This window comes from Cercospora kikuchii, assembly GCF_019650295.1.
Source record: "Cercospora kikuchii DNA, contig_00006, whole genome shotgun sequence".
NCBI classification, from domain to species: domain Eukaryota; kingdom Fungi; phylum Ascomycota; class Dothideomycetes; order Mycosphaerellales; family Mycosphaerellaceae; genus Cercospora; species Cercospora kikuchii.
In genome coordinates, this window is record NW_025408587.1 from 2655063 (window position 1) to 2675424 (window position 20362).

Here is a 20362-nt window from a genome sequence, read left to right on the forward strand (position 1 = left end):
TTGGAGGTCCAAACAGCATCGTGACCACGATCTTAACGTTGATGGGAAAGGACTTCGATACCTTGCCCTACCAAGTGCAAAAGGACATCATTGGAAGTCGGGGGAGGGTACGTATCAGCATCTGCCTGGGCGTCGGGACAGCCAAGGAGTTTTGGGCCGCGGACCTCGACAATGACTGCGGTATTGGCATACCATCTCGGGGAGCTACGAGCCGATAGCAACAACGGCATTTCGTCCTCGTGAATGACGCGACTACTTCCAGCACGGCGAGCGTCATCATATATCATAGACGGAAGATACTTCCAACAACGCGCAAAGGAAACCCACAAAGACCTTCAAACGAAATGAGAAACAATCAAGACTGACCCTAGTCGAGGGTCTGGACCATCGCTTCTCCACGTGGACTCACCCATTGATCGACCACTACGAATGCCATTCGCTCGTGTCGAGGCTGGAGAAGACAGGCTATCCATTTCTAGTCGAAGAATGCGAGAAGAACCTCGACTAACAATGCGACGTCACTCTCAATGCTCGCTCGCTCTGCACGCGGAAATGCATCCGGCCAAGGCTGTACAGCCCCGGGGTCGAATCCTCGGTATCATGGTGCTCGGCGAGTTCGGAGGGACATTGGGCCTAGGCGTTTCAGAATTCCTGGAAACATTGATGATTCAGTTCTATACAAAGCTCTCGCATCACGCCTTCTCCCCGGATCGTGCCTCTTTGCGACTTGCTCACCAAGAATAGGACACAATGAACGATATGACTTGAGGAGCTGAACTATTTGCTAGACTGTCGGATACTGGCTATCATCACGACCACACATTCTCTTCGGCAATATGTCTTCTCCAATGGCCCGGAGCACAACTGCCGCGATGCCGGCACCAGAGGGATACGCAGCGAACCTCAGTCATCCGGTGACGACACAACATAGGGACGCTGGAGTGGTCCTATCGATACTGGGGATGATCGTTTCAACTGCTTTTCTTTCACTGAGAATTTACACAAGAGCTTTCGCTTCACGGCGATGGGGTGTCGACGATGCTGCGATTGTCGTGGCCTGGGTACTTTTCCACTATCAGCGACTCGCCCGATGTGACCTCCTGCTGACCACCCTTTGCAGATGCTTTCAATCTCCTTGCAAGCAATACTAATCTACCTTTGGGCTACCGAGCTCATAAGCGTCCACCTCTGGGACATTTCACTTTCTCAAGCCAAAGAGTCTATTCTCTTGACCACAATAAGCGCCGGCGCTTTATACATTGTCACGATGGCCATCGCCAAACTGTCTCTCCTGATATACTACCACAAGCTTTCTCCTTCCCGCTGGTTCCGATATCTGATATACGCTGTCGGGACCTTCATCATTGTTTACAGCACAGCAATGTTCTTCGCTGTGATATTTGCTTGCAAACCGATCGATAAGAGCTGGGATTTCACGATTGAGAACGGACAATGCATGGACAAAGATGCCATCTATCTTGGACACGCTGGACTCAATACCGGCACGACTCTTTTACTCTTCGGCATTCCTGTCCCGATTATGTTGAAGTTGGAGATTCCCAAACTGCAGAAATTCGGGCTAGCTGCGATGCTCTTCGTTGGCGTGCTAACACTTATCGCAAGCGTCGTCAGACTTGCCCTTCTGCCTGCTGCACTCCACTACGCAGACACGACATGGAGCATCGCAAAGCCAGCCATCTGGCTTTGCATCGAGACCAACTTGGTCATCATCTGCAGCTGCCTTCCCAGCATGCGGTCTTTCTTCCGACACGTTGCACCGAAATATGTCGGCGAGCAATATGATGACGATTACGAAAAGAGCCTTACCGGAAATCGCATGTCTGGTGGAGCTGCAGTCTCCTCACTCACTCTCGACGAAATGGCCAAACTGAACCGATTGAGCAAGGGCCAGCCCAAGATCTTCACCAGCTTCGAAGCATGGCAATCTTGGTGGGAGAAAGATGTCGAAGGGAAAAAGAACGGCAGTCGGAAGAGCTTGTCGAAACGCGCCTCGCAGGATGATATTCTGGACGAGAAGAATGGTCAGCGTGTGCCCAGAGCACGAGGCAAGACTTTCTCGGCGATCACAGAAGAGCAAGAGCATCATGACGGCCGCAAGAGAGCACTTTCTGCTGCCAGCAAGGGTACGGGATCCACCCTGACGAGACCTTCGACTGCCCGCAGCAAGAAGAGCTCTGTCTCGCTGCGAACGAATTACAGCGGCACGACAGTCGGGTCGGTGATATACGAGAAGACATCTGCATCAATACCGCCTAGGCCCATTCAGCCGAGACTGAGGTCAGATAATCAGTCAACAGTTCCTGAGACAGTTGGCTTAGGGATCTATGGGTACAAAAGCGCGCAAACAACGGAGAAGCCTGCAAGGATGTCGATAGGACAATAGGAAGCCTGGTATGAGGAAGGATGCACATGACATTTTGGGCATCAGAATGAATGAGGAATGACACGAATATGACAAGGGAGGCTCAAAGAGCGCTTTCGAGCAAATTGAGCGAATTTGGAGGATGCGGAAGGAACGAAACGAGCGATGAGCTCGGCCATGGAATGATGAATGAGATGAGATGAGATGTGATGCGAAGAGTCACGAATCTCGCTTTTATACGATACCCAGTGTGTACATAGCATTTGTTTGAGGAAAGTGTCATAGAAATAGCGGGCTGCAGCTCGGCTTGTAGTCACCAGAGTCGTTGTGTTATAAAATTCAACAAAGGTGGAGTGTGGGACGGTGGCTGTGCATGGTATACAAGTACGTCAACGCAAATCGAGACATAAAAATGCTTACATTTCACAAACCTACAGACACGCTTTCTGAGGAAGGATTTCAGCGCGCTGGGGAGAGGTAGATGTTTATCTCGAAAGCTTGACCAGCAGTGTTGCCCAAAACATCATGTCAAACTCAGTCATGTGACACTCTGCTGTATCGCAGCAGGGTGTAGCCGTAAGTCGTTTTCGTTCAGGAACTGCGCGCGAGACTGCGAATACCTGAATTGCGCGTATCTTCTCATGCAAACAACCTTCCGCTCAAAAAGCGAATTGCGCATACTTCCGCAACAGCAATCCCGTAGGATCTTTCTCATGAACATGAGCCCAAGCACCAGCCATATGAATCATGAAATCTCCTTCTTGCCAAGGCCGATCATCCTCGTGACAATGGATCTCGGTCGGGAAAGCGTTCATCTTGTATTGCTTGACAAATGTGCCCTTGTGCTTCATGTTGTGCAAGTCATTGGCGTACATGTCCTGTGGCATGTCAGTATTCAATGCGAAACACTCATATTCCGCGAGGAAGGAGGTGTACCCTAAGACAATCCTGCAAACTCCTCTTGTTCCCTTCCTCATTTTCGACTTCCTTCTCCTTCCACATCTCCTCAATCCAACCCAAAGACCACTTCGTAGTCCTCAAAAGCAAACTCCCGCTGTTCATCGGCCAACAATCCGGAGTCATGATAATATCAATCTGCGATCTACGAGATGCGTCTTCAATCTCGGCCAACGCATCTTCCACAATTCCTTCCAATTTGACCGAAGAATTGGTAATGATCGAATCATAATCACTCCACCAGATCCACTCATAAGAATTGTCTCCGTTCAGTTTCCCTTGAATAACCTTCTCCATGGAGGACAAGCGGGCCCAGTCCTTGTTGTACTTGTGGCTTTTCTCAAGATCCCAGATAATGTCATAACCTTGCTTGGCAGCATAGCGATTCTTGTTGGCCATTACGAGCCAGTCATAGCTCGTTTCTTTATCGGACATGGAGCCCATCACGAACTTGGAAACTTCGCTGGGCTTCTGAGTAGTCGATCTGCATGTCATCGGGTTCTCTGGAGCTGCGCCTTCAGGCGGGGAGTAGTTGAATGCTGGCTCTTCATATTCTTCTGGGATGTCTACGGATCGCACGCCGAGCTGATATGCGAGGAAACCTTGGAAGACGAAGGCGAAGAGGAGGATTATGCGGCCGCGGTTGATGTATCTTGTGCGGCGGTTGTAGTCGCCTTTATCCAGATATGCCATGTTGCTCAATGTTGACGCGTGGAGGTGGTCATTCGGCGCGAGGAGAAGCTGAAGCTCCAAATGCTGGGCCTAGAACGGGAGGAGAGGTGAGACTGGGTGGCGCGATCAGCAGCCAGAAATGAGGTTCAAGCCGTGGCTTGCATGTCGGGAGCTGATGCATGAACACGGGTGCCAATATAGCTCGCCTGGATTCTGTGTAACGACACATGCTCGCAGCAGCATTGAGATCTCCTACAAGCGGAGTGCCTTGTCTAGAAGATGGAAGAATCGCTGACCATGGGAGGCTGTGTTTCTTGAGATCCTCATTCTGCCGGCGCAATCATGCTTTCAGCATAGAAAGCATCGCAGCAGCAGCAGAAGTATTGCTATTGGCGATGCAAGCGATCCGCTCGGGTATGGCTTCGGGTAGCTCGTGCGTGCCACCAGAAATGCGGAGGTTCTGGAACGCCCTTATAATAGGTGGAATTCAGTTCCTCTTCGTGTCGAACTGGCCGCCGGAGCCCTTGATTGAGCTGCAGCTCGCGTGTATTCTCGCTTCCTGGATGGCATTCGCATCTGCATGATTTGGAAGTATGAGAGGAAAGAAAACACAGTAAGAGTGAGCACGCCGCAGTCGCATGACCGCCAAGCCGGCGACAACCGGACTGCCTGGGACTTCATCTGGACATTCGATGCACGACAAGGAAACCAAGAACGAAGCAAGACGACATCTGCGTGCTGTTGATGGAGATTCTATTCGGGGCTGGCAACAAGTCCATTGATGCAGTCCATGACGGTCCGCTCAAAAGCAACACCTGATCCGCGATCAAAGGCGCTGCCATCATATCCTACAAATGGTCCACATACTTCATGCCTTCGCCATCTGTCGGAGTCGCGCGCCTAATATTCCAACTTCACCATTCCGAATGGGCTGACTTCAAAGTTCTTTTCAACCAGCACCATGAACTCTGCCTCCCTGCCCTCAATTTTTGCCTCAAAATGTGTCAACAGGGTCGTTAACTCGAGGGTCTGATTCGATATGAAATCGCGAATATCTGCAACTGAAACAAAAAGCAACCCAGAGTAGGTCGTATTGGTCTTAGGGTTCGCTGCTCTCGCCGGCGGAGATGGGTCATTAAGCAGCAAGGCACTCAATCCCCTATTCGCTCGCCCAATCTGTCGATCTTTTTTGTCGTGTTGCTTGTTGGCGTCATCATTCCTAGCAAGCGCATTTTTCAAGCTGTCAGAAGTGGCGGCGTGCTCGCGTTGCAGGGTGGCAAAGGGGTTAGCGTACTGTGCCCTCAAGCTAGCAACACTTTTTCCGTACTCGCTTTTCAAATTGGCGACACTCTTTTCGTGCTCACTTTTCAAACTGGCAACACTCTTTTCGTGCTCACTTTTCAAGTTGGCAACATTCCTATCGTGCTCGCTCCTGAAGCTGACGATTTTGTTGTCGTAGTCTTGTTTCAATTTGATCTGTGCTTGGTCGCGGCTCTGGAAGCCCTGAACCTGGCCTTCTGCTATCAGGGCTCGTGTTTTGAACATTTGCTGGCTTTCCCACAGTCCCTTGATCAGGGCTCGAACAGCCGGGTCTTGTGTGCGATTGATAATGCTCTGCATGGACGGACCCCTGTCAGGCAATTGCGGCTGGGGACCTTGATTACTTTCAGCGCCAAGTCGTGCAGTCTCTGGAGCGTCATCGATCTCAGTATCGCTGTCAGAATCAAGGTCGATCACTGCAACTTTGCTCTTGGCCGGCTCACGCTGTGGTAGATTTTGAAGGTTATCAGAAGGAGGTGCTGATTGCTGTCTTGATTCTGGAAGTGAGGTGCCATGTTGTCCAGAGTAAACGGCCGGACTGTGGTTGAATACCTGTGAAGTTGGCAGAACACGTGCGAACGACGATGCTCCCGGACGACCGATGAGATTGCTGGTATGAGACGGTGCAAAAGGGTTGGGCTGTTGGTCGAAACCACGTGATTGGGGAGCTGAAGAATTTCCTAGCCACTGCAATTGGAGTCGTGGCAGAAGCTGAACCCCTGGTTGAATAGTGGCAGATTGAGTCGTGGACGGTGGAAGGGGACCACGACGCGGACCAGCAAGGGAAGCTTGCGATCGTGCCTGAGCAGAAGCAGCGTTGATGGAAAGTTGACTGTGGGCAAGAGGCACGGGCCCAACGTGTCCAGGCATTCTTTGACGAGTTGGTGTGTTGGCATGTGGACTGGGGAAGTTGGGATTGTTCGCAGATAACTGCATGTGTGAATTCTGGCGTGGCGTAATTACGCTGGCAAATGCGCTGCCGATAGCTGATGACGGGCCGGCCTGCCCATCGTGTCCTCCCATGGCCGTGGTGGTTCTGATAGGCGTACTCGTGCCTCGATTTCTCTGCGCCATGATGTGTTGTCTGCGAAGGTGAGATGCGAAGCACGTTGAAGGTGTTGTCCCATCTTTATCAGCAACGCAGAATGTTTGCTATATGCCACTGGAGCATTGCCATGTCTTGGAGTGAATGCGAGACAGAGGCCATTCGCTGCATCTCGTCCGTGCTAAGATACCCTCGAGCACACTCCATGTTCTTGCGGATTCTCGATTGTGACGCGAGCTCCGTCGTCGCAGATGCAAACGTTGAATTGGAATCCCCATCTCTGCTATGCTCGTCGCTTCTGAGGGCGCCTGAGAGGCGATTGCATCCGACATAGATCGAATTCGGCATCTACTGATGTTATACATATATGCACAAAAGTCTGCTCTTTATCACCGTCTACAGCGTTGGTGCATTTTCCGAGCTTGTTGGTTCCGCAGGGAGCACCACCTCTTTCTCAGTAGCCGATGTCTGACTCGTTACTGGCTTGTCCTGCCGAGTTGCTTCTCTTCGCTGTCGGCGCGATTTTGCCAGCGCCTTAGGCCAACGGTGCGTCGGCGTGATCGCTTTGACCTTCAGATCCTGGAGAATTCGTTCTTTGACCTCTTGTAGCACAGCCTGACGATCCTCTTCCTGCTTCTGCTCCGCCGCCTGTGCCTCGACCATGGATCCACCTTCAGCGACTGGCTCTGCAGCTTCCACTGCCTCCGTTTGCCCAGTCCTGAGCGCCGCATCCCAGTTTGCGGGCCTGGATTTCCATTGCTGTGCCTTAAAGTCCGATATCTCGTGAACGGCTTCCGCATCAGCTCTGGGCGCCGCATTCCTGACAAAACCCATATTCAAGTGCTTGACATTCTCGGGCCACATCTCGGCGTATTCAAGATCGAGCGAATTTGCCCACTGGACCGCGATACCTTTCGTGCTATAAATTGGTCTCTGTACAAGCCGCACATCCCTCTGGTGCGCTCTGTACAATGGATCGCGCTTGCTGAAAGCTTTGCCCTCGAGTGCGGCGCGGATGGGGTCCAACTCCGGTGGGTACGGCTCGATGAATTGCCTGTATGCAACCACGATTGGCTTACTGGGCGAAGATTCCTTGGAATTGGATTCCTGTGCGCCTTCGGCAGCTGCCTCATCTGCTCTAGCAGCTTCCTCTCGCGAAGAGGTTTCGGTGGCTGCCCTCTCCTTAGCCTTCTTCACAGACTCGAATGCCCACAGCCTCTTTTCTGCTTGAACTCTGACCTTCTGAAGAGCCTCGCGGGTTGTTTGTGCTTTTTGATACTGCTCCTTTCTCACCTTGGCGGTATTGCTCTTGTCCAGGCACTTCTTAGTGGCCTCCTTCACCTCGGCCCTGAGTTCAGCTATTTGTTTGTCCAGATCTTTGTTGCCACTGCGTTCGAACTCTTTTGCCAGACTTGTAATCTCATCCAGGACCCGCGCTTTTCTCCGCTTCAAGAGGGCTTCCTTTTGGCTTGCCAGTGATGCACTTCGTTGCTCCTGTCGCACCAGGATCGCAGCTAGATCCGCCACGCTGTTCGCCTTTTGATTCATGACCATCTTGACGCGCAGCTTTTTCTTTTCCCGTTTGATAACATCAAAGACGGTCTCCTTCTTGCTTCCGCCGCGGTTGTCCAGCTTGGCCTGCATCTCCTCAATCTGCTTCTCGGTGTAGGGCGTTTTGATGGACTCAGGTAGCTCCCAGTTGGTCTCGTGTAGCAATCGATATTCGCGCAAGCTTCGAAATAGCTCGAGGCCCTGCTGTCGGTCGGGGAGGTGGACGGTGAAAAGCGGTCGCCAGATATCCTTGCGGATTTTGGGCGGATTGTTGTTGGCTCCGACATCTGCGAGCTGCTCTAAATGTGATTGCTGGCGGATTTCTTAGCATTCATGTCTTCGTTAAAACAGAACAGGGGCGTACTCGTAGTGTGCGCTCCAACGAGTACAGCACCTGGTTGGTGCGGATGTTGCAGTAGGCGTAGATGGCTTCCCCATGGCCTTTGGGGAGCGCCTGAGTGGCGCGCATGCTCCTTTGCATGATGCTCGGCGCGTAAGAAGAGGGTTGGTGATGGTCAACTTTGCACCATGCTGTTCAATGCCAGAGATCAGACCGGAGAGGAGTGTCTTGGGTCTTGTGTGGATGGCACTCCCGCTTTCGCCGCAACGACAGTCAAATCAGCCATGAAATTTCGACTGTGCTTTGATTCAAGGCCTGATCTGCAGATTCCGAGCCGCGAGCGCTTCGACTTGCTCAAACTCACCAATGAGCTATCAACGCGGTGCTCGAGATTTGCAACTCGGTATGTACAGCCGTTGACATGTTCAATACGTTGCGGGAGAAGGTAAAATAAGCTACGGCGCGACGGAATGACCACTGACAACATGTTGGTTTTGATTATAGCATGTTGCTGTCTATCCGCTGCCTGCTATCAACGGAATTTCCGACTTCTACATAGTCACTTTCGCAGCTCCAGCGACGTTGCCTGCCTTGCAAGCACATCTCATGCCCAGTCTACAAGGTGAAAGTCTCAATGGACTTCTTCATGGTCTTCTCCATCTTCTGTTGATCTTGCTTAATGCTGAACGCACAGGTTGGAACAGACTCAATGAGTACAGCCGCAAACTCGTCAAATTCGCGTTCGAGGAGACGCAGAATCTTAGCAGTCTGGGCAGTGATAGTGTTGAAAGTGAAGAACTCGCGCTTATCGATGACAGTCTTGAGCATCATCTCGTGAACCTTGGTCAAGTCGGTGAAGGCGTAGCAGATCTCGGCTTGATCTTCGACAGCAAAGAAGACTTGCTCAAGCACAGGCTCATCTGCTGCTGCTTCAGGCTTTCCTGGTGAAAGGGTGTTGGTGACGCTGTCCAGACCCGGAAGAGGAAGGTTAGGGAGTTGACGTTTCTGCTCTTGTGCTTTGACAGGTGCTCCCTTCAGTGCCTTCGCAGGCGCTGCCTTTTGGGCCTTAGCAGGTGCTGTCTTCTGGGCCTTGCCGGTAGCTTCCTTTTGTGCTTTGGCTGGGGCCTCTTTCGGTGCTGGGGCAGGGGCTTCCTTCTGGCCCAAGAGCCCGCTCACAGCGTTGAGGGGTGACTGTCGTTTTTCTCCCTTTTTGCCTTTAGCAGGAGCTGCCTTCTGCCCCAGGAGACCGCTCACAGCGTTGAGAGGCAGCTGTCGTTTCTCTCCCTTTTTGCCTTTAGCAGGAGCTTCCTTCTGGCCCAAGAGACCGCCCAAGGCTCCAACAGGTAGCTGGCGCTTGTCTGCTGGTGCTTTGCCAGGAGCCTTCTTCTGGCCCAAAAGGCCGCCCAAGGCATCGACAGGCAGCTGTCGCCTCTCAAGTGCTGGCTCGGCCGCCTCTGGCTCGGCCGCCTCTAACGCCTCAGGCAGCTCGTCTTGCGCCCTCAAAGCCTCGCTTTCAGCTGTGAAAAGCTGGTTGATTTCTTTGATACTGACAATGAGCTCCTAGGTCAGATGTTAGGTCCACATCCCGGACGTGATTTGAGCGAGCTTCATTGACTTACGGGACCGACTTGGAAGCCGTCAGCCTTGCTCTTGATACGCTGAGCGATGAGCTCGGTATCAGCGGCCTTATCAGTGATCTCTTCGATGCTCGCCTTCACTTCTTGGGCCGTCAGTTTGGCCTTTGGAGCAGCTGGGGCGGCTGCTGCACCACCGAGTCCGCCGAGACCTGGCAATTGAGCATTGGCCGATGTGGCCATGGCGGCCAAGGCCACAACTGTGTAAAAATGCATGATGAAACGAGTGTATGTTAAATGAGTGTAAGAAGTGAGCGTGTGTGACTGTCAACGAGGAGTCTGAGAGGGCAGAAGGAAAAATGATGGTCCAGAGACCTTCTTGAATATTCTTCTCTCACCGTTGGTGAAGACGACGGAAGTCTCCGATCGTCAACCGTTGTCAAGTACTTGGTTACATACGTCAGATGCGTTGTAAATAGGCCGCTCCATTGTGGTACCGGTCTCACTGCCCAGGATGATCGTGATATACCATAAGCAAAAGTAGGTGCTCAGTCTGTTTTGAAACAATGCTGTGAAGTGAAATGTCAACCATACTTCTTTGTTTTGTCAGTGCGTCGAGGCAGAGGTCTGGCAGAGGTCCCTTTGCGTGCATATCTGACCATTGGATCAGCTTGAACGGGAGTGTTCCCATTGCTCTTAGGGGCGGAGCTTGAACGGCAAGCCGCCAATCTGCATGATGCACATTGGACATGTAGCGGCTGTCCTCTTGCGCCCGCTCAGAAATGAATATGTTGTGGCGACTCTCAGCATGAGATCGTGCGCGCTCTACACTTGCAGGACTGTGCACGTGGACGCTGTAGAGAAATCCGGAACCACGGAGATGAAGCCGCGAGACAAGAGTGCATCCATCGCAAATAAGCTCATCTTGATGGATGATCACTTCAACGTCTGTTGCTCATCAGCAGCGACCTCTAACTTGTAGCTGTAGTGGCAGCAACTATTTCCAGCATCATCCATCTGGCTGAAGTTGATCCTTTTCGTACTGTTTCGCAGGCTTCTGCACTGAGTCTATCGGTGCGCCGGATATGCGTAGACGGTGTAGGTTGCAGTTCTGCATCTCAGCAGCGGTGTGATGCTGATCCCATTTGACACCGCGGGCAATGATGAAAAGTCACGGTTGATGTCGAGAACGGCGGTGAAGTCGACGTGTTCGTCGAGAAAGAGCAACGCGTTTCTCGGCCCAAGCAATGCCGCATCCTCTCCTTGTCAAGTCGATGCTATTTGCATCAATCAAAGTTGATGGAGAAGTCATCAAATATTTGGTCTCGGCCTCCGCTGCACAAGATGGCATGTGTTGCTAGTCAAGTGAAGATTGCCATGTGTCGATGTTGATACTGTGATTTTGTCACTTCTGTAGGGTACATGTACTATCTCTATAGTGCGATCAAGTCAGACTTTCCTGCCTTGTTCATATGTTTCGCCCTTGCTGTGCTTCACTCGTCCTTCTCACGTGTAGAAAGAGCCATGTACTATAAACTGGTCTGTTCCTGCTCCGACAGTCTGGCGTGGAAAGTGCATGATTCTTTTCAAACAGGAGTATGAACCGGCTCTGGACAAGCACCTCGGCGATTGATGCTCGGGTAGGTGCACCATCGCCTCAGTTCACGCTGGATCTAGATGCGGCATGTTATCGAATGGGCTCCTACGAAGATCGTGCCTCCCTGTCTTCTTGCGTCGCCGTCCAATGTGTCGCGTCTCTTTCACAGAATGTTCCTCGAATATCCTCCACAGCTGCGACGCGTCTAGAAGTGGAAGGTCGCGCGTTTGCAAGCGAATCTGCTCACTTTGCGGCGGCTGTGCAAGTGAGTGAATGGTTCCTGCCTCTTGACCTCGCCTCAGCTGTTCCCATTCCTGCTCGAACTCTGACAACCTTCTCCCACCACACTCAGCAAGTACATGTATCCTTGAAGATCCTCTTCATCATCCACGCCAAACAAATATCCTTGAGGACCACAGCCTTTCTCCTGCAGGACTAGCCGCCCCAATTCAACAGCAAATATGGCCGCCTCAAAAACCGCAAACTCTAATGGAGGCTGGACTGTCATTCACGCCAGAGGCGAGTCCTTCAAGATACTCAATGGCCCAACGGAAAACGTGGAAATGGTGCATTTGGTCGTGCATTGTGACTGGAGCATAACAGTAAGCCTTTCTTTGCTTGCGATCTGAGTTGAATGTAACCGCAGAGCAGGGTTATGGCGTCAACATGCCGTACACCATGGCGACTCTCGCGATCAGATGTCCAGAAACCAAGCGGATTTATGTTCAGCTCTCATTCGGGAACTATCGAACATCAGTCGCGGAGGCCGTCCAGTTTGGCAGCAGCATTACAGCGTTCGTCAAGGCTGCGCTCGCTGCGGAGTTTTGCAACCCTTGTCCTGTCTTTATGGGAGTCACTGATGTGGCGAACCCGGTTTTTAAGGTGACGGAGCATGTTGAGGCGATGGGTCAGGATAGAAAAGACTTTACGGACGACCCTGCCGCCATGATCATGTACCGAAGGGGATCAGCTATCAACGTCGGGACGACACAGCAGAACGCAGGAATGGCAAAGATGAGTGGGTCGCAGGCGCACAAGGAAGCTTGAGAGAGATTATGGCTCCGGGCCATGGATACCAGATGCAATTCTTGGGCAAGATACGATGGATGACGAATGGTAGAGAAAAGTCGCATTGTCCTCTGAGGATGCTGATTCTAGAGCAGGCATGTGGTGCTGCGCGATTCGGAGGAAAAGGGCATCATGAGTAGCCCCAATGTATTCAACGATCGTTCTGGTGATAGGTCTCTCAATCTGCTGATGACTGTGATGAATGTGAAATGGAAACGAAGTGAAGTTGTCAAAGCACGAGCTGGGCATCGGCCCGTCGTCACCCCGCGTTCACTTCATCGACTGCCGCTGGGTCGCGTCTTCCCTCTGCAGCTTTCCCCAAAATTTCGAAATGGACATCAACGTCTTTTCTAGCTCGCGCTCGCACGCGCAGACGTTGACATTATGGTCAATAAGCCACATGCACCTCGAGCAGCTGGCAAGGCCAACGGGAAAAAGCCATCGGCAGCCACCTTGAATGAAGAAGATACGAGCTACATCGTGTTCGGCGATGGGAAACCAAAGAAAAGCAACAAGAAGCCTGCTCAAGAGAGTAGCAATGCACAGGCAAGTAGCAGCAAGGGGAAGGTCGCGGCAGGCTCGACTCCAGCGCAACCAGAGGAGCCCAAGAAGCCTGACACGAGGACGCTAATTGGTGGCGCATCATGGACTGGAAAGTTGCCGCAGACCATGTTCAATGAGCATTGTCAGAAGCAGAAGTGGGAGCGACCGGAGTATACCATCCATCGCAATCCGAGGGGCTGGACGGGAGGAGTGATCATCAAGCAGAAGAATCCGAAAACACAAGAGATCGTGACACTTCCGCCCATCGTGCCGCCGTCAGACTATCTGAAAGAGCGAGGAACCCAGGAAAGTGCTCTCGAAGCACGGCATTTCGCAGCTGCATATGCCCTGTTCAGGGTGAGCAACATGAAGAACATTCACATGATGCTGCCGCCCAAGTACCGCGACTTGTGGAAAGGTGACTTTCAGGACCTAAAGAGCGAGGCTATAGCGCAGGGCAATGCGTACATGTACGAGGCAGACCCATTCTTGGCGAAGAAACGACATGACGAAGAGAAGGTAGCCAAGGAGAAGGCCAGAGCGGACAAGGTCAAGCAACAGGCAGAAGACAAGAAGCTGGAAGTTGTCAGTCTTGATGGACAGGTTCAGAGCAAACACGTCTTGAAAGGCTGGATGCGCGTGCCCAAAGTCGAGATGGGAGAAGTGACGAGGCGCAATGCTGAACGACTCATCCGGCAGGGCGGCGCATGGAACCCGCACGACATTAAGCCATCTGCCAACGAGCGTAAAAGCATCGTCGAGGACCTGTCCAAGATTGGATTCCGGAAGAGCCACGTGGAGGAGGCTACGGAGATATGCAAGGACAAAGAAGAGTGCCTCGAATGGCTGCTCATCCACGTGCCGGAAGACGATCTTCCGAAGTGGACACTGCCCGACAACTACATGGCTGGCGTCAGCATGGCTAGTGGTGACCTCAAACGCGAGGGCAAGATCAAGCGTCTATCCACGACTGGGTACTCGCCCGAACTCTGCGCGGAAACTTTGGACTCATGCAACGGGGACGAGGCTCGTGCTGCAGAACTGCTTCAGTGCAGACTGCTAGGACAAGAGGCGCCTCAAGCGACGCCTTCCGAAGCAGACCTGGAGCTTTGGGACGAAGAGATGGCAACTTCGGAGGCCATTTTTGGCGACAAATTTACCAAAGAACAGTCAATGTGCACAGTCAGTCTGGAGCTGCAAACGGCGGGTGGGAAGCCGATCATCCTGCGTGCACGCCCACCTTCCAATGGCTACCCGTACACTCCACCAATCTTGTCCCTCGAAGCCGATCTGCCTGCGCATGTGCGTCTCAGTATCTTGAAGAAAGTGCTCGTTGCAGCCAACGAGGAGTTCCTTGGGGCTCAAATGCTGTTCAACATTGTGGATTGGCTGGAGCAGAACATACCGGGTATCATTGTTGATCCTGGAAGGCTGAGTGATGTAGCTTCTGCTACCTCAACTTCGACTATCACAGTTGCGAGACCTGCGAAGAAGAAGCCGCGGAGACAGCCAAAACCTATCTCATGGTCGGCGCAGACTCCTGCCAGCCAGGAACTCTTGCGGGCGTGGCAAGGTCGGCAGACAACACCTGAACAGCAGAAGATGTTGCAAGCCCGGCAGAACCTCCCTGCTTGGAAACTCCGAGAGGCGATCGTCAGCACTGTGAACAACAACCAAGTCACGATCATCTCTGGTGAGACTGGATCAGGAAAGTCTACACAGTCTGTGCAATTTGTCCTGGACGACTTGATACAGCGCTGCTTTGGTGACCAGGCAAACATTATCTGCACACAACCACGAAGAATCTCTGCGATAGGTCTCGCAGACCGTGTCGCGGACGAGAGATGTGTCAAGGTTGGTGAAGAGGTCGGGTATGCGATCCGCGGCGAGTCAAAGCAAATACAGGGCACTACGAAGATCACGTTTGTGACTACTGGTGTCCTGCTTCGCCGCCTGCAGACCTCTGGCGGAAGTACAGACGACGTCGTGCGAAGCCTTGCTGATGTCTCGCATGTGGTGATCGATGAGGTCCATGAGCGCTCACTTGACACTGACTTCTTGTTGGTGCTGTTGCGGGATGTGCTTAAGAAGCGCAAAGACTTGAAGCTCATCCTCATGAGCGCTACTTTGGATGCTGCCATGTTTGAGGATTATTTCAAGGCGTCCTCTAGCGTTGGAAAAGTCGGGATCGAGGGTCGCACTTATCCAGTACAAGACATCTACTTGGATGAAATTCTTCGAGCGACCGGGTTTGGCGGTGCCCTGGAAGAGGATGAATCGAACGCTCTTGGTGATCTCACTCTGGACGACGTGATTCGCGGCAACACCTCGGGAACTTCAACGCCACGAGCACAGCCAGGCCTTGGTCAGGCGTTAAGATCTGTTGGCACGAGGATCAATTACGACCTTATTGCACGGACTGTTGAGCTGATCGACCAGAAGTTGGGTAGCATCGAGGGCGGCATCCTGATTTTCCTACCGGGTGTGGGTGAAATCGATCAAGCACTACGAGCGCTACGCAACATTCCAAACTTGCACGCGTTGCCGCTGCATGCCTCACTTCAAAGCTTCGAACAGCGAAAGGTGTTTCCGAGAGCGCCGCGAGGACTGCGCAAGGTCATTGCAGCTACCAATGTTGCTGAAACGTCCATCACGATCGAAGATATCGTGGCTGTTATTGATACAGGCCGCGTGAAGGAGACAAGCTTCGACCCTGCCAACAATATGGTAAAGCTTGCCGAAGTGTGGGCTTCTAGGGCTGCATGCAAGCAGCGCCGCGGTCGTGCTGGTCGTGTTCGGGCGGGCGAGTGCTACAAATTGTACACGCGATCCGCAGAGGACAAGATGGCTGAGCGACCAGAGCCTGAGATTCGGCGAGTACCGCTGGAGCAACTTTGCTTGTCAGTACGTGCTATGGGTGTGGCAGATGTGCCATCGTTCCTTGCCTCTGCACTCACACCTCCAGAATCGCTGGCTGTAGCAGGCGCCCTGAAACTGCTAGGCCGCATAGGTGCCCTGGACAGCACTGACCTGACAGCACTTGGGCGGCACTTGTCCATGATCCCCGCTGACCTTCGTTGTGGCAAGCTGCTGGTATATGGCGCTGCATTTGGCTGCCTAGAAGCTGCACTGACCATTGCCGCAATCCTGACTGTCAAGAGTCCCTTCGTGAGTCCCAAGGACAAGCGGGATGAGTCGAAGGCAGCTCGCACTTCATTTGGTGGTACACAAGGAGATCTCATCTGCGACCTACATGCATATGAGCAATGGTCAGAACGAAGGACAGGAGGCGAACCAACCTCATCCTTGCGGAGGTGGTGCGATGCTAATTTTCTCAACCACCAAACACTACTGGACATTTCCACCAACCGAACGCAATATCTGTCATCTCTGCAAGAGATAGGATTTCTTCCTACTGGCTATAGACCTGGGAACTCCAACGCCGAAAGTTTCAATCGCAATAACACGAGTGAAGTACTCATCCGCGCCCTCGTTGCTGGTTCTTTCCAACCACAGGTCGCCCGCATCGAGTTTCCTGACAAGAAATATGCTGCATCGTCTTCTGGCGCAGTCGAACTGGATCCTGAAGCTCGTACGATCAAGTACTTCAACGAAGAGAACGGCCGCGTTTTCGTGCACCCATCGTCTACACTCTTCGATGCTCAGACATTCCCTGGCAACTCGGTATACATGAGTTACTTCACGAAGATGGCCACGAGCAAGGTCTTCATCAGGGACCTGACGCCGTTCAACGTCTACAGTTTGCTCATGTTTTCTGGTCCAATCACGATCGACCCCCAAGGCAGAGGACTACTGGTCGATGACTGGATTCGATTGAGAGGCTGGGCTAGGATTGGAGTTCTAGTGGGCAGACTCAGGATGATGTTTGATGAGGTTCTGGCGAGGAAGTTGGACGAGCCCGGATTGGACATGGGCGAGAACGACGTTGTCAAAGCTGTCAGAAAGCTGGTTCAACTCGATGGTCTTGACCACTGAGGGTACTTGTTGCTGTTCTCCACAGCAGTATTGTACACAAGCGACTCATGAACTCCATGTCAAGCTTGGCAATGTGTTGGCCACGTGACCATCTAAGCGGGGCTTCCATGCAGCGCCCACCCGAGCCCGCCGAGGTCGACATCGTAGCACATTGCTTCGCCATAATTGGAGGAAGTGGAAGAGATATAGGTATCGCAAGAAAGCTTTCTCCAGCTCAACAATCGATACACAGTTGCGTTGGGCCACGAGATATTAGACTTCGATAGAGAAAGACTAAAATGGCAGCTTCTTCAGTGGAGAGAATCTATCACCACCCCACACAACGCTATGAGGCGATTCCGTCTATGGACTTGTTGACGCTACTGTTTGGCAAGTCTATTGTTCTGATAACACTACTGACGCTAATGTATACTTTGTAGAATCCGAACTGTCAGCTGCACAAGACGATACAGTGCTTCACTTTGAAGCTAAAGATCCAGAGAACAAGATCAATAAGGCACAGCTTTCAGCTTTGACACAGAATATCGCACATGGCCTCCGGAACAAGTATGGCATTGGCAAAGACGGACCGGATTCTGATACTGTTACGGTGATCAGCCATGGACAGATTCTGGTTCCGGCTTTGTTGTACGGCATCATAGCTGCAGGCGGCGTGTACTCTGCCGCCAGTCCTTCCTCCACCGTGTCTGAACTTGCCCGACAAGTCAAGATTGGAAAGAGCAATCTCATTGTCTGTGGCGAAGAGCATTGCGATGTTGCCGCCAAAGCGGCCAAGGAATGCGGGCTTCCTCCACAAAACGTGCTTGTACTCGACTCAACAAAAGGAGCCTGGAAGTTGCAAAGTCTGAATGGCAAAATCAACGCCATCTCCAAAGATAAACTGAAATGGCGAACAATCACCGACCCCGTCAAATTGAAATCCAGCTTAATCGTCATCCTCTGGTCCAGCGGCACAACCGGTCCCCCCAAAGGCGTCATGCTCTCCCACACGAACCTCGTCGCCGAAACTCATCTCACCTCCCTGAGCGTCCGCGAATGGGTCGCCAAAGAAATGGAAAAAGGAACCTTCGAACCACCTTCCACCCCTCCAACAACCCTCGCCCACCTCCCAATCTCCCACATCGCAGGTCTCTTCGGCTACCTAATCGGACCAATTTACTCCGCCGCAACAGTAATCTGGATGCGAAAATACAACTGGTCTGACCTCCTCAGTAATCTCAAACAGTATAAGATAACATCCTTCTACACCGTCCCGTCAATCTGGCTCCGCATCTCCAAATCCCCCGATATCACAGATCATTTATCTTCCCTCGAAGCAGCAAACACGGGCGCAGCACCCATGGACTCTATCCTCCAACAAGCTTCTAACAAACGTATCGGAGACGGAACGAAAACTTTTATCGGACAGACGTGGGGATTATCGGAAACTACGGGTGCGGTTACGGCGATTCCGAAGGGGGAAGTTGATTTGACGGGTTGCATTGGGTATATTTTGCCTGCGGTGGAGTTGAGGATTGTGGATGAGGAGTTTAGGGATGTTGAACCTGGGCAGGAGGGGGAGTTGTTGATTAGGAGTCCGTTGGTTACGAATGGGTATTTTGATAATTTGGAGGCGACCGAGGGGGCTTTTTATGGGGGGTGGTTTTGTAGTGGGGATATTGGGGTGCTTAGAGAGGGGAAGTTTTATGTGGTTGATCGGAAGAAGGTAAGTTGGGAATTTCTTTTTCGATTCACTTTGGGTCTGCAGGACTGGGAGAAAGGGGAGTCGATGGGGCTTCTAGAAAATTTGGCTGACAGTCTGACGACAGGAACTTCTGAAGTACAAAGGTTTGCAAGTCGCGCCGGCAGAGCTGGAGAATCTGCTCTTCACGCATCCGCATATTCGAGAAGCGGCGGTAGTCGGCGTACCAGCGCCTGACGATCCAACGACCGACTTGCCTCGAGCATACATTGTCGCGACAGACAGAAGTAAGGTTACAGAAGAGGAAGTCAAGGAATATGTGAAGTCGAGAGCTGCGCCATACAAGCAATTGCGAGGTGGTGTTGTGTTCATTGACGAGATACCGAAGTGAGTTTCTAGCCGTTGTCAATTCTTCACTGCCACTGACTTCAGTTCTAGGAATGCGATAGGAAAGTTCTTGCGGAAAGACTTGCGAGAACGTGCGAAGAGGGAGTTGCAAGCGCAGAAGGCTAGGCTGTAGCACGAAGTCGCGAAAGAAATGACGTTCGCGATATGCTATCAACGTAGTACTTGAGCACGAGATATTCGAAACTAAGAGATCATCCATCGGGCTATCGTCCTCTTTCAAGTCTTATTCCGCCGACTTATTCTCGTCTGCACCTTTGGTGCTTTCTTCTGCATCCGGCGCTCCAGCCCTTAATCTATTCCTTACTCTCGTCAAGACCTTTCCCAGTAAATTCTCTCCCCACAAACTCCTCTCCACCTTCACGGCATCTTCAGCCGTGAACCCAATGCCCCAGATTCGATCAAATGGACTTGCTTCGATTAATTCGCTCTCTCCTGTCGATAGCAGCCACGCCTTCAATTGCTCGCTTTGCGTGAACTTCAACCAATTCCCATTCTCCACAATATTGCCCTTTTCCTTGTTCCATACTTTGTCGTTGAAGTTCTTCACTTTTGCTCCAAGGCTTTTGTGCTGACGAGGAGAATTCGTCTGCATGATTTGCAAAGCGATGTCAAGGTCGTTGAAGAGAATGGCTTTGTGGTACATCATGTACTGTTCAGCGCAATTGAATGTCTGGTTGTTACTAGGGTCGGTGAACGAAGACATATGCCATTGACCGAGGTACCCATGAGTTTGTGTTGGTTTCCAGAAGAATACTGGGGATGAAGCAAATGTCGAATCCTCGGTGTTCGCTGTTTCGGTGTACCCAGCTGTGTGGAAGACTCCTTGTTGGAGTTTCTCGCTCCGCGTACTATTCATCTTGGTTGTGGCGCGTCGAGTTCTGTTAGTTTTACTGATGCCTCCTGATGTCTCTCGTGTCTGCAGTCGGGATGTCGGTTTTTGTTTTGTCATTGTCGGCGTGAGAACAAAGTGGGGGTAGCGCCTGGTACTTGTATGCCATTGACGCATCGGGACATCGCAATACATAGGCGCTTACGACATGGATTCACAGACGTAGACATTCCTTCTGGTAGCAAGGCAACCACCCGGCGACGCGGTGACTCACCAGGCGTATGGCTTGACGCTGTCGCCCAATTTCTGCACAGCCACCACAATATGAGAACGACTGGTCCCTGGCTGACTTGGACGAGATCCGACTGTAGTGGCTTGCTAAGTGAATTTGTAACTAC

General features: G+C 52.0%; 9 protein-coding genes across 9 annotated transcripts; 4 read left to right on the top strand and 5 right to left on the bottom strand.

Moving 5' to 3' along the window:
* Positions 1-836: 836 nt before the first annotated feature.
* Positions 837-2404, top strand: CKM354_000996200 (uncharacterized protein; the record flags this gene model as incomplete). Its single annotated transcript, XM_044805405.1, has 2 exons — positions 837-1061; positions 1121-2404. 2 exons carry the CDS (start codon positions 837-839, stop codon positions 2402-2404), a joined length of 1509 nt encoding a protein of 502 aa, XP_044661340.1.
* Positions 2405-3042: 638 nt separating this feature from the next.
* CKM354_000996300 (uncharacterized protein) lies at positions 3043-4033 on the bottom strand (the record flags this gene model as incomplete). The annotated part of the gene is made up of 2 exons (XM_044805406.1): positions 3043-3261; positions 3320-4033. The coding sequence occupies 2 exons, from the start codon at positions 4031-4033 to the stop codon at positions 3043-3045; spliced, it is 933 nt and encodes a 310-aa protein (XP_044661341.1).
* Positions 4034-4912: 879 nt separating this feature from the next.
* Positions 4913-6406, bottom strand: CKM354_000996400 (uncharacterized protein; the record flags this gene model as incomplete). Its single annotated transcript, XM_044805407.1, has 1 exon — positions 4913-6406. The coding sequence occupies one exon, from the start codon at positions 6404-6406 to the stop codon at positions 4913-4915; it is 1494 nt and encodes a 497-aa protein (XP_044661342.1).
* Positions 6407-6773: 367 nt separating this feature from the next.
* Positions 6774-8409, bottom strand: CKM354_000996500 (uncharacterized protein; the record flags this gene model as incomplete). The annotated part of the gene is made up of 2 exons (XM_044805408.1): positions 6774-8240; positions 8293-8409. 2 exons carry the CDS (start codon positions 8407-8409, stop codon positions 6774-6776), a joined length of 1584 nt encoding a protein of 527 aa, XP_044661343.1.
* A 474-nt stretch (positions 8410-8883) lies between these two features.
* CKM354_000996600 (uncharacterized protein) lies at positions 8884-10118 on the bottom strand (the record flags this gene model as incomplete). Its single annotated transcript, XM_044805409.1, has 2 exons — positions 8884-9828; positions 9888-10118. 2 exons carry the CDS (start codon positions 10116-10118, stop codon positions 8884-8886), a joined length of 1176 nt encoding a protein of 391 aa, XP_044661344.1.
* Positions 10119-11900: 1782 nt separating this feature from the next.
* On the top strand, positions 11901-12486 carry CKM354_000996700 (uncharacterized protein; the record flags this gene model as incomplete). The annotated part of the gene is made up of 2 exons (XM_044805410.1): positions 11901-12041; positions 12091-12486. 2 exons carry the CDS (start codon positions 11901-11903, stop codon positions 12484-12486), a joined length of 537 nt encoding a protein of 178 aa, XP_044661345.1.
* A 405-nt stretch (positions 12487-12891) lies between these two features.
* On the top strand, positions 12892-17046 carry CKM354_000996800 (uncharacterized protein; the record flags this gene model as incomplete). The annotated part of the gene is made up of 1 exon (XM_044805411.1): positions 12892-17046. The coding sequence occupies one exon, from the start codon at positions 12892-12894 to the stop codon at positions 17044-17046; it is 4155 nt and encodes a 1384-aa protein (XP_044661346.1).
* Positions 17047-17324: 278 nt separating this feature from the next.
* On the top strand, positions 17325-19247 carry CKM354_000996900 (uncharacterized protein; the record flags this gene model as incomplete). Its single annotated transcript, XM_044805412.1, has 4 exons — positions 17325-17415; positions 17466-18751; positions 18855-19114; positions 19166-19247. 4 exons carry the CDS (start codon positions 17325-17327, stop codon positions 19245-19247), a joined length of 1719 nt encoding a protein of 572 aa, XP_044661347.1.
* Positions 19248-19358: 111 nt separating this feature from the next.
* CKM354_000997000 (uncharacterized protein) lies at positions 19359-19991 on the bottom strand (the record flags this gene model as incomplete). The annotated part of the gene is made up of 1 exon (XM_044805413.1): positions 19359-19991. The coding sequence occupies one exon, from the start codon at positions 19989-19991 to the stop codon at positions 19359-19361; it is 633 nt and encodes a 210-aa protein (XP_044661348.1).
* Positions 19992-20362: the final 371 nt, after the last annotated feature.